This window comes from Herpailurus yagouaroundi, unplaced genomic scaffold, assembly GCF_014898765.1.
Source record: "Herpailurus yagouaroundi ecotype Mexico unplaced genomic scaffold, PumYag 186, whole genome shotgun sequence".
In the NCBI taxonomy this organism is placed as follows: Eukaryota; Metazoa; Chordata; class Mammalia; order Carnivora; family Felidae; genus Herpailurus; species Herpailurus yagouaroundi.
This window is the reverse complement of record NW_024412417.1, coordinates 14,919,860-14,937,033: the sequence shown is the minus strand read 5'-3', so window position 1 is coordinate 14,937,033 and position 17,174 is coordinate 14,919,860. Positions and strand designations below refer to the sequence as shown.

General features: G+C 37.8%; 1 protein-coding gene across 34 annotated transcripts in view; it reads right to left on the bottom strand.

Annotated features, from left to right (window-relative positions):
• Nucleotides 1–17,174, bottom strand: part of RIMS2 (regulating synaptic membrane exocytosis 2) — a 617,389-nt gene that overhangs the window by 419,970 nt on the left and 180,245 nt on the right. For all 34 annotated transcript variants that reach the window (XM_040494185.1, XM_040494187.1, XM_040494223.1 and 31 more), the window contains one exon: nucleotides 12,599–12,909. In XM_040494185.1, coding sequence (XP_040350119.1) covers nucleotides 12,599–12,909 — 311 coding nt within the window. The remainder of the gene's footprint in view (nucleotides 1–12,598; nucleotides 12,910–17,174) is intronic.

Genomic DNA, 17,174 nt, shown 5'->3' with positions numbered 1-17,174 from the left:
CAGGCTCCAGGCTCTGAGCCATCAGCCCAGAGCCCGACGCGGGGCTCGAACTCACGGACCGCAAGATCGTGACCTGTCTGAAGCTGGACGCTTAACCGACTGCGCCACCCAGGCTCCCCTACAATGTATCATTTTAAAGGAATAAATATATATACATATGTAAATATGTATATGTATACCCCTACATTTGAAGAGAACGTTTATAAAAATTTACACAAACAAAATCCCAGTGGTTGTACAGGAAAAAGAAACGGAGTGAGTAGGGTATGGAACAGGTATATAAAATAGGGAGATACCATACAGAAGAAGAAATATATCTTGAAGCATAAGAAAATCCTTCTCCATGAGATCAGAGGTCTTAAAATTTACTCTCAAAAAAAAAAAAAAGTTCAAAAAGAAAATGCAAATCAAAAACGGGGGTAATTAAACAAGATTTATTTATTTATTTATTTATTTATTTATTTATTTATTTATTTATTGAGAGGGAGGGAGAGAGAAAAGCAGGGCTCACCCAATGTGGGGTTCGTGCTCACCCGAAGTGGGACTCGAACTCATGAACCGTGAGATCATGACCTGAGACGAAATCAGATGCTCAAAGACTGAGTCACCCAGGCGCCCTCAAACAAGATCTTAAACCATATTTTAAATCAGCATTGCAATCTTTCAAGTGCAATAATACTAAGTCATTTTGAACAAAATAACTTCTAACACTTCCTGTTAAAGAAAAAATAAATTTAATCTAATTTTACTAAAAATATGTGTTTTTCATATATTATTCATTTTTTTTTTTTTTTACTTCTAACCTATGAAGAAATGTAAGCTTTTTTAAAGTATCAAAACTATGGTGAGAATTAATATCAAAAGACAGGATAACTCCAAATTCCATGCTGTAAATGAGTTCAAGAGTTGTTACTCTTGCCTCGCATCCAGTTTAAGAGGCACAAAACATAGAATTCTACTTATATCCTTTTCAGCCAGGGTAATCTTGTTATGGTCCACTAGCAAGATCAATTTTGTTATTCAGTGTCAGATCAAAATGCCTACAGCCCATCCTAAAATACTTTTATATGTGTACCATTATGTACATAATCAAATGGTGAGACATTTTAATAGCTTTCAAATGGCAGACTTTATAATTATGTTCTAGCTATCTCCACCCCAATTAGCATACATCTCAATTCAACTATGTGTTATCCTGGACCTTAACCATATTTTCATAGCAAAGTTTCGTTTCTTGACTACTGAATCTCCTATAAGTTAGCTTTAAGCTAACGTATTGTATGAATTCCCAAGCATTATCTAAAATACATATGCCAATAATGTACTGATTTTCAATATGAAGGCTACTACAAACTCCTTTCATTCAATTATTTAACAAATTGAACATTTTGAACAAACTGAATTATTAAACAAATTCTATGCGTGGTCACTTTCCCCACCATGTAGAACAGTTGAGCACTAAAAACCTTTTTGGAGACATACGGGAATAAAATAGACAAAGCTAAGAAACAGAGACAAGATACCGAGATCAAGTTCATAGTATTTGAGTCCATCACTCCAGTTATTCATAAGGTCTATCCTCATTCTTTTCCTGGGGGTTCTGTCAGACACTCCAATGCCCTTATGATTCACCCCCCTTTTTCTTAAGCTATTTTATAATTCCATTCGTTCAGCATTTTGACAAGTATTCACTGAGCACCACTGTGTGTCAATTACTGTGCAAAGTGCTACGTTTACATTAGTGAAAAAGATACACATGACTCTTGCATCAGGAAATTTACTTTGCTCAATTCCTCCCTTACTTTTACAGAGAAAATTTTCAATGTCTTTTAAAATGCTTTTTAGAACGTCAGCATTTACTGGTGCAGTGAAGTTCTTTTCTTTTCTTTTTTTAATATAACTTGTTGTCAAATTGGCTTACATATAGCACCCAGTGCTCATCCCAACAAGTGCCCTCCTCAATGCCCATCATCCATTTTGAAGTTCTTCTTCAAATGGAGTCAATAATTTACTTTTTGGGTGCCCCACCGCCAAAAAATTCTTGTGATGGAAATGACTAAAATTAGTTTTAAAGAACTAACATCAAAAGAAAAGTCATGCTTGACAGAATGACATGTAAAATACACCTTGTGTATCTGTATTATTTTGTCATCTTTAGATCTTCTTAAAGTAACTAATTTCTAAAATAGATGTTGCTTCTTCACCAGATTTTATTTTCCTTTTTGAATTCACGTTTTCAGTGACTATGAGCCCTCTAGTGGAAGGCAAAGAAAACAAAAATTTTGTGCAAATTACACGTTGCTCAGTAAGAATGCATTTTCTTTTTTTGGCACCTTGCTGATGAAATAGTTATCGCAAAATTTTTAAAAATCACAAAATAATAAAATACACAAATAGTTGTAGGCTCATACTATACAATAAATGCCAATACCACTGTAGGAAAAAACATTCAGACCACCTTCTTATGCATTCTATGATAATACTGTTCAGCCTCTCTTTCCTGAACATATTTCACATACAACTAACCTACAATTTCTGAAGTCTCCCACAAACGTGACTTCCTGCATCTCAAATGCTAATGAATGAGCCATGACAAAACAGGCCTCTATACCAAAGGGCAAGTGCAGGAACAATGTCAAATATTCCTCCCACCACCACCAGTGACCTTTAGATCACACTTCGTTTTGTCAGTGAGCGCCTTGCCTCCTGCTCTTAAAGGAGATAAGTTAACTATCTTGTGTCTGAAAAGTAAGGGGAAGGATGGATTCTGGCTGGCTGTATTTCAGATGAGAACTCTGTTGTTCACTGCACAGGCATCCCACACAGAATGAAATCAGGAGCTTTAAGTACAAAGTCGAATCCTACCAAACTTACCCAACTTATTTTAATGCAACTCTTAATGAAACACTTCACATAAAAATCCCAGGATAAATGCCAACCTATGCAGGCTTCCAGGAGAGAACAGGTATAAACTGGGACTGTCCTAAGTGTAATGGCAGAGAGTGCAATTCCTTTTACAGGTCACTTAAATAAGGAAACTTGAGGATGGTTCAAGTTTAATTCAGCTGAAATAGAATTAAAAATTCCTTGTCACCTAAATATTGACATTAGATAAATTCCAAGAGAAAGGCTGACTTTTACACTATGGAACCGACTAAAATATGTTAAACATTTAAAAAAAAAAAAAAAAGACATAGCTTATCTTTCAAAGCTCATATCATATTCTTAAAAATAAGTCTCTTAAGTGGTGGCCATATAAGGAAACGTCATTGTATATCTTCAAGTCTACTGTTTGATCATTCTGCCAATAAAGTCCAGGATTAGTCTGTCTAGAGTTTTAATGACTCATGGATCTCAAAGAATCAGCTTCTGGCTTCATTGTTTCTATTTTCTCTTTCACTGATTGCTGCTTTAGTTTTTGTTTTCTTTATTCTGCTTACTTGGGTTTAAATTGCTTTTCTTTTCTAAGTTTCCTAAGGTGGAAACTGACATCAATGCTTTGAGACCTTTCCTATTTTCTAATATAAGTGTCTATTGCTATAAACTCTGCCCTAAGTACTGCTTTAGTGGCAGCCTACAAATTCCACGGTATGTTTTCATGTTAATTCAATTAAAAATGTTTTCTATCCTCTTTTTTGAAATCTTCTTTGATCGTTAGGTTATTTAAGAGTACGTTAATTAGCTTCCATATATTGGGGGATTTTTCCATAGATCTTCCTGTCACTGATTTCTAATTGAATGCCATTGTGACCAAAGAACATATCTTTTATTACTTGGATTTGTTTCATGGCCAAAATCTGGTCTATCTTGGTTACCGCTCTGTGTATCCCTAATAAGAATGAATATTCTGCTGTTTGGAGGACTGTTCTATAAACATCAATTAGGTCAGGTTACTTGATACTAATGTACAAGTCTACTCTGTCTTTGCTGATTTTCTGCCTACTTGTTCTATTAGTTATTAAGACAAGGGTACTGAAATCTCCAAATATAACTGTGGATTTGTGTATCTCTCCTAAAAGTTTTACCAGTTTTTGCTCCATATATTTTGTTTGTCCTTTATTTAAAGTGTGTTTAACTGGTGGTTACCAGAGGGGAGAAGGGTGGGGGGCAGGTTAAATGGGTGATGGGTATTAAGGAGGGCACTTGTTGTGATGAGCACTGGGTACTTTATGTAAGTGATGAATCACTAAATTATACACTTGACACTAATATTACACTGTACGTTAACTAACTGGAATTTAGATAAAAATCTGAAGAAACAAAGAATTGGTCACTATGTTTTCAAATTTTTCTTAGGACTCTTCATGCTCTCCTCTCCTTCGAGGACCCAAATTACATGTATATTAAATACGTGATACTGTCCCACTGGTTGTGATTCTTTCACTTACAAATTATTTTACTCATTTTTATCTGTATTTCATTTTGCATCATTTCTATTGGTTTGTCTTCAATTCTCGAATCCTTTCTTCCTCAGTACCTAATTTTCCATTATCCCCATCAAATATATTTTTCATTTCAGATATTATAATTCTCATCTCTACAAATTCAATTTGGGTTTTATTTTTTATATCTTATTAATCTCTAATTTACTTTTTAAAATTGTATGGGATACAATTCTAATAACTACTTTAAAGTTTTTCTTGCTAATTCTGCCATCTGTATCACTTCTGGGTTGACATCCTGTGCCTAGTTACTTTCTCATTATTGATTGTGTCTTCCTACCATTTTGTATGCCCAGTTATCTTTGGATGTCAAACATCGTGAACTTTATCTTGTTGGGTACTGAATACATGTGTATTCCTATAAATCTTCCTGAACTCCTGGGAGGCAGTAAAATTACTTAGAAACAGTCTGATCTCTTCAGGTCCTGTTTTTATGATCTGCTATTCTGTCCCTCAGCAGTGCTCGTTTTAGCATTAATTATTCCCCATTGCAAAAGCAAGACTTTCCAAAATACTCTACCCACTGTTTCAGGAATCTTGAGGTTTGCTAGTCTGGCCACAAGGAACAGACATTATTCTTGGTCCTGGGTGAATGCAGGCCCGTGTTCCCTCTCATCATTTTGGATGACTCTTTCCCTGGCCTCAGTTGCCAATCATTACTCCACTGAATACACAAAAAGAACCCTCTTCAGGTCTCCAAGGTATCTTGCTGTTCATCTGTCTCCTCTCTGGTATTCTGTCTAGCAAACTGTAGTTGCCTTGGTTTCCTGAAGCCCTCAGAACTGTCTCCTCAACTCAGGAAGACCTCTGGGTTCTATACTCTTGTCCCTGTGCAATAGCCTGAAAACTCTCTCAAAGCAGCATGCTAGGGCAATCATGGAGCTCACTTTGTTTATTTACCACCTTTCAGGTGTTATTCTCCTTGATTGCCTAAGGCCAATTTCTAAAAAAACACTGCTTCAAATATATTGTCTATTTTTTCAGATGTCTGAGGCTGAAGGGTAAACCCCGGCCCTATTACTCCACCTATACTGGAAGCAAAAGTCTTAAGCATATATTTTAACTACTACTTTTACTTTAAAATAGGGGTGCCTGGGTGGCGCAGTCGGTTAAGCGTCCGACTTCAGCCAGGTCACGATCTCGCGGTCCGTGAGTTCGAGCCCCACATCGGGCTCTGGGCTGATGGCTCAGAGCCTGGAGCCTGTTTCACATTCTGTGTCTCCCTCTCTCTCTGCCCCTCCCCCGTTCATGCTCTGTCTCTCTCTGTCCCAAAAATAAAATAAAAAAATAAACGTTGAAAAAAAAAATTAAAATAATCAAATAAATGTTGCACAGCAAAGGAAACAACCAACAAAACTAAAAGGCAACCTATGGAACAAGAGAAACTATTCGCAATTGACGTATCTAATAAAGGGTTAGTATCCAAACTATATGAAGAACTTCTAAAACTTGACACCCCAGAGCCAAATAATCCAATTTTTAAATGGGCAGAAAACATGAATAGACATTTTTCCAAAGAAAACATACACATGACCAACAGATCATGAAAAGATGCTCAACATCACTCACCATCAGGGAAATACAAATCAAAACTATAATGAGATATCACCTCACACTTGTCAGAATAGCTAAAATTAACACAAGGAACAAGTATTGGTGAGGATGTGGAGAGAGGATTCCCACTGCTGGTGGGAATGCAAACTAGAACAGCCACTGTGGAGAACAGTATGGAGGTTCCTCAAAAAGTTAAAAATAGAACTACCGGGGGCGCCTGGGTGGCTCAGTCGGTTGAGCGTCCGACTTTGGCTCGGGTCATGATCTCACAGCTCATGAGTTCAAGCCCCGTGTCAGGCTCTGCACTGACAGCTCAGAGCCTGGAGCCTGCTTTAGATTCTGTGTCTCCCTCTCTCTCTGCCCCTAACCCACTCACATTCTCTCTCCGTCTCTCTCAAAAATAAATAAACATTTAAAAAATTTAAAAAAAAAATAGAACGACCCTACAATCTAGCAATTGTACTACTAGATACTTACCCAAAGAATACAAAAATACTAACTCAAAGGGATACATGCACCCTGAAGTTTACATCCAAAGTGTCCATCAACTGATAAATGCATAAAGAACATAGATAGATAGATAGATAGATAGATAGATAGATAGATAGATAGAATGGAATATTACTTAGCCGTAAAAAAGAAAGAAATCTTGCCATTTGCAATGACATGAATGGAGCCAGGGAGTATTATGCTAAATGAAATAAATCAGTCAGAGAAAGACAAATACAATATGATTTCATTCATATGTGGAACATAAGAAACAAAACGAATGTGCAAAGTGGGGGAAAAAAGAGAGGGGGGAAATCCAAGAAGCCGACTCTTTAGAGAACAAACTAATGGTTACAAGAGAGGAGCTGGGTGGGAAATGAGGTGAATAAGTGATGGGGATTAAGGAGTGCACTTGTGATGAGCACCGGGTGATGTATGGAAGTGTTGAGTCACTATATTTTACACTTGAAACTAATATTGTACTGTTTGTTAACTAATTAGAATTTGAATCAAAAATTTTTAATGAATTAATTATTTAATCAAATGTCACAAAAGTACTGGTAGGTTATAAACACCAGACAATAAGGAAATTACAATGATTACAAAACTCCTAAACTTTCATTACACTTAATTTGCCTTAAAGCTTTACATTTTAGATCTAAGATAATCACCTTGTATTTTTATTACTGTCTTGTCGTCACTTATAGCTGGTAGCATACTCACCATCTAACAAAATGCACTGAAATGTAACTGAGTCATATGACATTGTTAACATTTTCCAGTCAGAACAAATGCTTAAGAATCTGGCATGCCTAACAACAGATGTTGGCGAGGATGCAGAGAAAGAGGATCCCTCTTGCACTGCTGCTGGGGATGCAAACTGGTGCAGCCACTCTGGAAAACAGTATGGAAGTTTCTCAAAAAATTAAAAATAGAACCACCTTATGACCCAGCAATTGCACTACTAGGTATTTATCCAAGGGATACAGGTGTGCTGTTTCGAAGGGGCACATGCACCCCGATGTTTATAGCAGCACTATCGACAACAGCCAAAGTATGGAAAGAGCCCAAATGTCCATCGATGGATGAATGGATAAAGAAGATGTGGTATATATATACAATGGAGTACTACTCAGCAATCAAAAAGAATGCAATCTTGCCATTTGCAACTATGTGGACGGAACTAGAGGGTATTATGCTAAATGAAATTAGTCAGAGAAAGACAAATATCCTATGACTTCACTCATAGGAGGCTTTTAAGAGACCAAACAGATGAACATAAGAGAAGGGAAACAAAAATAATATAAAAACAGGAAGGGGGACAAAACATAAGAGACTCTTAAATATGGGGAACAAACAGAGGGTTACTGGGAGGGGTTGGGGGGTGGAGGGGTGGGCTAAATGGGTAAGGGGCATTAAGGAATCTACTCCTGAAATCATTGTTGCACTATATGCTAACTAACTTGGATGTAAATTTAAAAAAATAAAAAGAATGAAATCTTGCCATTTGCAACTACATGGATGGAGCCAGAGAGTATTATGCTAAGCAAAATAAGTCAGTCAAAGAAAGACAAATATCATATGATTTCACCCCTTTGTGGAATTTAAGAAAGAAAACAAATGAGCAAATGGGAAAAAAAAGAGAGAGAATCCAAGAAACAGACTCTTAACTATTAGAGAACAAACTGATGGTTACCCGAGGAGAGGTGGGCAGGGGGATAGGTTAAATAGGTGATGGGTATTAAGGAGTAAATCCTCCATCCCAAGGCCTCTTTGTAAAACAAATATTTGTTAACATCCCCTTGACCACCTTCAAATGAATTCAGAGGTAAAAAATCTAACTATATATGTACTACGTAAGATATATATTCCTAACTGTATAATAAAGAAGAAATTAATAAGAAGTGTATTTTAAATACTTCTTTTTTTTTTTCAACGTTTATTTATTTTTGAGACAGAGAGAGACAGAGCATGAACGGGGGAGGGTCAGAGAGAGGGAGACACAGAATCCGAAACAGGCTCCAGGCTCCGAGCTGTCAGCACGGAGCCCGACGCGGGGCTCGAACCCACGGACTGCGAGATCGTGACCTGAGCCGAAGTCGGCCGCTCAACCGACTGAGCCACCCAGGTGCCCCAAAAGTGTATTTTAAAAAACAACATATTTAAATAAGTAAATGCTCAGCCACCATGTCGTAATAAAGGAGCCAGGGGCTTGCAACCACACGAATGTAGTCCATCTGCCACCAGGTAGCTGGTTTCCACCTTCTGACCCCCACTCAATAAATATGTCAGAACTCGGGGCACCTGGGTGGCTCAGTCGGTTAAGTGTCTGACTTCGGCTCAGGTCATGATCTCATGGTTCATGAGTTCAAGCCCTGTGCTGGGCTCTGTGCTGACAGCTCAGAGCCTGGAGCCTGCTTCAGATTCTGTGTCTCCCTCTCTGCCCTTCTTCTACTTGCTTGCTCTCTCTCTCTCTCTCTCTCTCTCAAAAATAAACATTAAAAAAAATATGTCAGAACAGTATCTTCCAAGAACCTTACGCGTTCACTTATATATGCCTCTTAGTAGCAATGGTACAGAAGACAACTGTCACTGAGCTATTAAAGGCCACTGGTGTTTCCCTTCCTAAGATATTCTTAGACGCCTCACTACTGGCCTTCACTACAAGTATTGGCATCACTTGTTAGAAATACAGATTTTCAAGCCCTACCTCAGACCTACCAAATTAAAATCTATACTTTAATAAGATCACCACATTATAGTATGTAAATTAAAGACTGAGAAGCCACTGGGCATTCCTGAGGGGCATGACAAAGGGTAAGCCAACTGTACATAATTTTTTAAATGGTTATTTCAAAACTTATTCTGAAATTAAAAAAACATATTTGAAGACCTCTAACAATATTTTACCTCCAAATTGATAATAAGTATTTACCATTTTATGAATAAACTAATTAAGTAAATGCTTATTAACTAAAAACTAAGATCTAGGGCCAACTGATACTCATTCACTCAATAAATACTAAGGGTCTATGCGTAAAGCACTGTGCCAAAACCTGGGAGGGAAGAGGTCATAAAACAGGTCAAAACTACCCCAGAATGCAGTTAAAGATCAAACTGAGACGCCTTAAAAGAAAAATAAGTAACATACTTTTGTATCTGTCAAACACAATTCTAAGATCCACAGAGATTTAAAACAATTGAATCAAATCTTCTCTTTTTGTGCCCACCAGTTTCTGAATGGTATTGAGGAAACAAATCACTAATAATACTTTAAACTGAAGTTATATTCCTTATCAGTAGCTCCATTTCACAGTCCAACTCAAACTGCTCAAAGATCCACTCTGGTAAGAAAGAGAATAGATAAGGATAAAAAAGGAGCAGCAGAGAGATGGGGGGAGGGGGTGTTACCCAGACAAAAAGGAAGGAAAGAAAGAGAGAGAGAGGCTAGGCGGCAGACAGGGAGAGAGCAGAACAAGAAAGCAGGCTTAACTGAAATAACTTCAACAGTAACAAAAGAAAATGGGCAAAGAAAGGAGACATCAGCAGAACAAAAGAGCTAACTACTCTCTAGGGTAGGAGTTGGCCAACAGTTTCTGTAAAGGGTCAGAGAGTAAATACTTTAGGCTATGAGAGCCATATGGTCTCTTGTAACTACTCAACCCTGGAGATGGAACTGAAAATAGCCATAAACAAGAAGTAAATGGAAAGGTATGGCTGTGTTCCAGGAAATCTTTATTTACGGGGGTGGGGGGGGGGGGCGGGGTGGTGGGAAGAACAGGTGGCTAGCCAGATTTGGCTTCAGGGCGTAGTTTGCTGACCCATGACCCACCCCATGCCCTAGGGGAAAGAATTCACTGGGTTCATACATACACACTTAACAAAACAAATTGCTGTCGAATCTGCATTTAATAATGATAAAACAAATGCTCTTTTTTTTTTTTGCTCATAATACTTTGCCAATGAAAGAAGAGTTCAGAGATAATATTGAAAGATATCTTTGTTCTCATCACCACCTTCTACAGAGATTAGAGATGTGCTTCTATCTTCCTTACAAAGATGAATTAATCATTCATAAACTTATTGGATTTATTTTAAACGTCTACAACTTCCTGATGATATACATTCCAAAACTTAATCGTCTATTATGTGATCCAATGTTTTAGTATTTCCCTTTATTCTTCCTGAACCTATCTTTCCAAAGTCCAAAGGAGACTATCTCATGCATCTATCTAGTTTTTGCAGAATGTGTCTATGCTCTCACTATTCATTTGACTTATTCATTAAAAATGTGTTAGAAATTCTTTAAAAATTCTATCTCCATTGGTTATCATCTATCTTTTTATCCAAGTTCATATACCATGACCATGATAGTTGCCATTTTACAGACTTTATTGATTTCTAAAGTCCTCGTATAACAGACACTGCCACAGTCCCAATCCACACTGCCTCATCATCTACCAGTCCCTGCATAGCAAAGTCTTACTATATCTCCCTAAGTGCTTTCTCTAGCCAAAAGAACCTGCTTGGAGAATGAGTTCCAAAGACTTAACACCCTCCAAGAACAACCCTAGACCGATAACAAAGGAGAGGTAGGGTTTATAAATACCTCATCTCCTTGCCCATTAGGTAAGATAACTCTAAGGCCATTCTACCCTGCCTCCGGGAAGTCCCACTAAAATTGAGACTCGTTTGCCAAAAGAGGTAATCTGCTCTTGAATGTGCAGTATTGTGTTTTTTCTCTTAACTGGATCATTGCTCACTCCTCTACACGTGGTGTCTGGGATTGCCTTCCAAATTATCTTGTCTGCCTAAGGTGGACCTCAATCAAACTAAGAGGGTCCTCTAAACTCAAAATCCTTGGGTTCCTGAGATTTTACACTGAGACATGTTCAGAGTATTTCAGCCATGAAACCACCACTGTTTTCCCCAAAGATAGGATTACCTTGTTTCACTTTTGCTAGTTTTCAAAAGAACTGGTGAAGCCATCATTTTATTATTCTCACAAGACACAGCAGCACATCACGGTGGCAACTTTAGGCACAATATAAGGTGACTCCCAGTTATCTTACCTGTGATAAATGAATGCTCAAAACCCAACATCCTATTAGTATAATTTTAGATTTGTTTTTCCTCAAATGCATGACTGTGTACATAGTCACACAGAAATTTATGGGCCACTTCTGGACAACAGAAACAGTATAAACCAGATATATTATACAGATTTTTTTAGTTTTTCAATTCAAATAGGAATACGGCATAGAAAAATAATCTTCCCATGAAATTTTTTCATTCTCCTCTTTCAAAGGTAGGAAATGCAGAACCATAAATACTATTTATAAAAGTCTCACATTTTGAACATGAAGAAGCCAACAGAATTGATCCCAAGTAGCCCACAGATACAGAAAACTCATGAAACCCTTTTGTCTATTTGCCTCCTTGGGAAACTACCTCCACCTTCAGCCTAACGTAGAAGTTCTAGAGACATCAGTAATTTTCCCCATTCTCTTACCTCCCACTTGTGGTTAGTCCGTTCCATCCTACCTCTCTAAATTGTCTTAAAACTGTCTCTTCTTGGGGCGCCTGGGTGGCGCAGTCGGTTAAGCCTCCGACTTCAGCCAGGTCACATCTCGCGGTCCGTGAGTTCGAGCCCCGCGTCGGGCTCTGAGCTGATGGCCCGGAGCCTGGAGCCTGTTTCCGATTCTGTGTCTCCCTCTCTCTCTGCCCCTCCCCCGTTCATGCTCTGTCTCTCTCTCTGTCCCAAAAATAAATAAAAAACGTTGAAAAAAAAAAAAAAAACTGTCTCTTCTTCATTCCCACTGTTCTTATCCCAGTCTGCCTTTCCTATGCCAATAACCTTCTATCTAGTCTGTTTCACTTCATTTCTTCATTCTGGAAAATCAGATAACCTAACGCTCCCTCATTAAACCTAACATTGTTCAAACCTCTAATAGCTCAAGTCCTAAACATCACTGTCAGCATTTATATAAAACACATGGACATTTACATGACATTTAGATGACTCGTTGCCTAAACACATCAATGTATTTGTATTTCTGTTTGGAATGAAGATTAAAAATAATGTTTACCTAAAGATTAAACAAAATGTTTACCTGTCTGAAGCTATGTCACTGGCAATTTGGTGCTTCACTCCTGACCCATTTTTAATAGAATCCTGTCTTGTGAGCCCATGAGATCGACTTTTCTCCACTGCAGGTACAGATAAGTCACCTGAGGGTCCTTGGAACTGGGCCTGCTCATGCAGTTTTGCCTTCTTCTCCTGAGGCGCCTCCTCGTTCCGCAGTCCTCGGAGAACCTTTTGATCAGGTTGCTGTGGTGTGTTAGATCCACTGTTATAAAACCATGCTCCTGATTTAGTGAGGATTTCTTGTTGTTTTCGGCACAAATTACATACCCACATAACCTGCACACGAATACACAGGGAAAAAGATTAGTGTTTCCAAAAGTTAAAACACAAATAAAAAGACAGTTCAAACCAACAAAAAATTACATGGTTATCCTTTCTCAGGTTAAAATGTAATCCAGACTAAATGCTAATATTAATTCTATCGCATACCCTTTCTTTTAATTTTGTCCGAGTAATTATAATGAAACAATGCTAACTGACAGCAGAAATACGAAACGAGAGCACCAAATTACTAGTTGTTTATCTGTAGTCTTTTCAATTACTTTTTTTTTTTTTTTCAACGTTTATTTATTTTTGGGACAGAGAGAGACAGAGCATGAATGGGGGAGGGGCAGAGAGAGGGAGACACAGAATCGGAAACAGGCTCCAGGCTCCGGGCCATCAGCTCAGAGCCCGACGCGGGGCTCGAACTCACGGACCGCGAGATGTGACCTGGCTGAAGTCGGACGCTTAACCGACTGCGCCACCCAGGCGCCCCTTTTCAATTACTTTTTATTTAAATGAGGAGCACGGTATAGTATAGGGAAAATGGATTTTGAGGCTAGACAGACTTGGGTTTAAATACCAACTCCAAGATTAGAAACTTTGCAACCTCGAACAAGGCAATAAACCTTCGTATCTATAAAACTTAGCTTCCTTAATGATACAATAGAGAAATAGGGATGATAATGCTTGTTTTCCTATATTGTTTTGAGAACTGAAGGTTGGAAATAATTTATACAAAATGTCTAGCACAATGCTTGGTAGATGTTAGACTTCCAGTAGATCACCTACCTACCGGGAATGAGGCTAATCTATCATCAATTAACTATATTATAAGCTTCTTAAAGGGGCATTTATTTCTTTGAAGTAGCTCCTAATCGCTAACATAAAGCTAGGAACATTGTTGATCTTCAATAAAAACCTATTAGTTGCCCAATTTATAGAAGGACACTTGTTTTTATTCTTATTATAAGAAAAATTTACCACTGTAGCCATTTTTAAGTGCTTAGTTCAGTAGTGCTAAGTATATTCACATAGTTGTGAAATATATCTTCAAAACTTGTTCATCTTGCAAAACTCAGTCTATTAAACAGCAAATCCCTTTCTCCCTCTCTCCATCCCCAGGTAACCACCCTCCTACACTTGAATTTTTTCAAGATCAAGTGTAGATATAGATATCTACATAGATAGGTTTTTCAGACTCTAGAAATCTAAGAATATTACAGCTGGTATTTGTGTGACCAGAAAATCTTCACCCTCTTCTAAGAAATCTTTTTCTATTAATCAGAAAAAAATAAAATTTTATATTCATGAAATAAAAGGTGAGTTCATACTTCAAGTGAGTATTTTCTGATGTTTATGTCAAAACTGAATCTTACACAGCTCTCAAGATTACTAAACACTTCTTCATATTTTAAATAACTTATAATAGTGATAGATAATTGCAGTAAAAGGAAGATTCATTGCGGTGTTTTCAACTGATATAAGGATGTTTCTGTAAAATGCCATTTACAATTTTTAATTGCCCCTATTCTTGTTCATATTGCTTGTATAATCCATATCATGCATTGTACTTAATCATTTTTTATTATTTTGTTATCTCTTTGAATGTATATACATTTCTTTTTTCCCCAATTAAATTCAAAGCTCATTGGGGACAGGGTTTATATCTTCTATTTGCATAAAGAGACACTATCAAGCACAGGACAGTAAGACCTAATTGCTTGCTAACTTGAATTTTTTTTGAAACCTTTCTTGAGGAAAGATAGTAAGATATCTGATATTATTACACTAAGATATATGTTTCACTGATTTCCAAAGGGATTAGTCATCAATAATGTCAACATATATGTGTGCCTATATTATTTTTATAATAAGAAAGCATTTTTGAAATGAAAATAACAAAATATCACTCAAAATTTAAAAAAAACTACCTCATAGTACAAATTTCTTTTGTTTTGAATGTTCATGAAATATATCTAACTCTCAGAAATCAAATTTCAACCAAATTCTTCAGGCTTTTGATGCCACCTTGTGACAAAAGTCAGTATTGCAGCTCTCTCTTAAAAGTGAAAGGTAAACTAAATAATAGAACCACAAAATGATGTTCAAATAAAGTTTGAATCTCAACTTTCGTTTTATTTTAAATAAATAACTATTCATATTATAGTGATAATAGAAGCCACCTGATTTCGCAATATGAATTCATCTGGAATGAGTCAGAATACTGAGGATTAATATCCTTTGTGCCTGCTGACTATAAAACAGAGTTCGTGAGTCAGACAACTATCCAATCACAATCATCTGCAGAAACAACCTGCTTCATTATTTGTCACAAGTAGGTTACTTAACTTCTTCTGGAACAGAGATTCTCGAAGACTATCCTCTGGGACACACAACAGCATCAGGATCACCAGGCCCCATTCCAGACAGGAATTCTGGGACAGGACCCAGAAATCTGTGATTTTTTTTTTTTTTTTTTTTGGTCAAATCCTACAGGTGATTCTGATGCCTGATAAAGTTAGAGAACCATTGGTTGAGGCAGAGATTCCCAGCTTGATACGAGGAACGGGTTACAGGTGTGCTCCCCAGTGACTATGGAAGGCCATGAGCCGCCTTCCCAATTTACCTCAGTGTGAACTATTCAGCATTCAAATGGTGACAGCAACATCTCTGTGTAGCCCCAAATTAGAAAAAGACTAGGAAGAACTGTGGGCCTCGTTTTCCTCATCTGTTAACACCCAGCAGACACTAATATGAGATAAATGAGCACGAGGCACGAAGGATGATGTTGGATTCCTGTTAAAGACTCTCACTGCGCTAACACTCTCCCTATACTCTCTGGGATACCCACACTGGCTGCTCCTTTTCTGACTAGACACTCTGTCCCCTCCTAAACTGCTAGCTCTTAGTAGTCTCATATCCTAATACCCGATTCACTTTCTTCTCTTCTTTTGCTATCTCCTCTCATTCTTGGATTAATAGTTTATTCATCTTAAAAGTTCAGTAAACAGGGGCTCCTGGGTGGCTCAGTCGGTTAAGCATCTGACTTCAGCTCAGGTCACGATCTCACGGTCCGGGACTTCGAGCCCCGCGTCGGGCTCTGGGCTGATGGCTCAGAGCCTGGAGCCTGCTTCCGATTCTGTGTCTCCCTCTCTCTCTGCCCCTCCCCCGTTCATGCTCTGTCTCTCTCTGTCCCAAAAATAAAAAAAATAAAAAACGTTAAAAAAAAAAATTCAGTAAACAAATCCACTCACTTGAAGTAGTACAGAGGCTGACACTTTCACTTGAAGCCCCTCACGCACAGAGCAACTTAACTTATACACTGAGCATATGGGACTCCATCTCACAAACACATACGCATATGCATATGTGACTTGTAACGAACCGGTTATGAAACTATTAATGTCTATTAGAGGTGAGTTATGTATCTATGAAACAAAATTAAACTAATTTGGGAATAAAATCACAGAGTTTTGTTAATGCAACCCTTTAAGCAGTTAGGTTAATCAGCAAGTGTATCATATGATGAAGGCTGTTAAAAAATATCTCAGTAATATGTACGCTTGGAAATAGTCATGGTTGGGGCCTATTAGTTTTGCTGATCTTCGCAAATATCAAACACACCAAAGCCCTGAGAATACAAAGACATATCGAATTCAAAATTATAAGGCATTATTACCTTCATTTCTAAATATGCCAAAATTTTCAAAGTAATATAGCAATATTAAGAGAAGGAATGCTCTCTAATGACCCAAATTTGCCACTTATCATCATACGTTCCACTTCACAAATATCCTTAGTAGGTTTGAAAGGGAGAAAAAAAAATAAGAAAAATTAAATATGTCTTTAAAATTATAAAAATAGGGGCTTCTGGGTGGCTCAGTCGGTTGAGTGACCAACTCTTGATTTCAGCTCAGATCATGATCGCAGGGTCATGGGACTGAGCTCTGCATTTGGCTCCACACGGAGGATGCAGCCTGTTTAAGATTCTCTCTCTCCCTCTGCCCCTGTCCCTCATTCATGCTCTCTCTCTCTCTCTAAAATAATTTTTTAATTTAAAAAAGAAAATAGGGGTGCCTGGGTGGCACAGTCGGTTAAGCATCCGACTTCAGCCAGGTCATGATCTCGCGGTCCATGAGTTCGAGCCCCACGTCAGGCTCTGGGCTGATGGCTCAGAGCCTGGAGCCTGTTTCCGATTCTGTGTCTCCCTCTCTCTCTGCCCCTCCCCCGTTCATGCTCTGTCTCTCTCTGTCCCAAAAATAAATAAACGTTAAAAA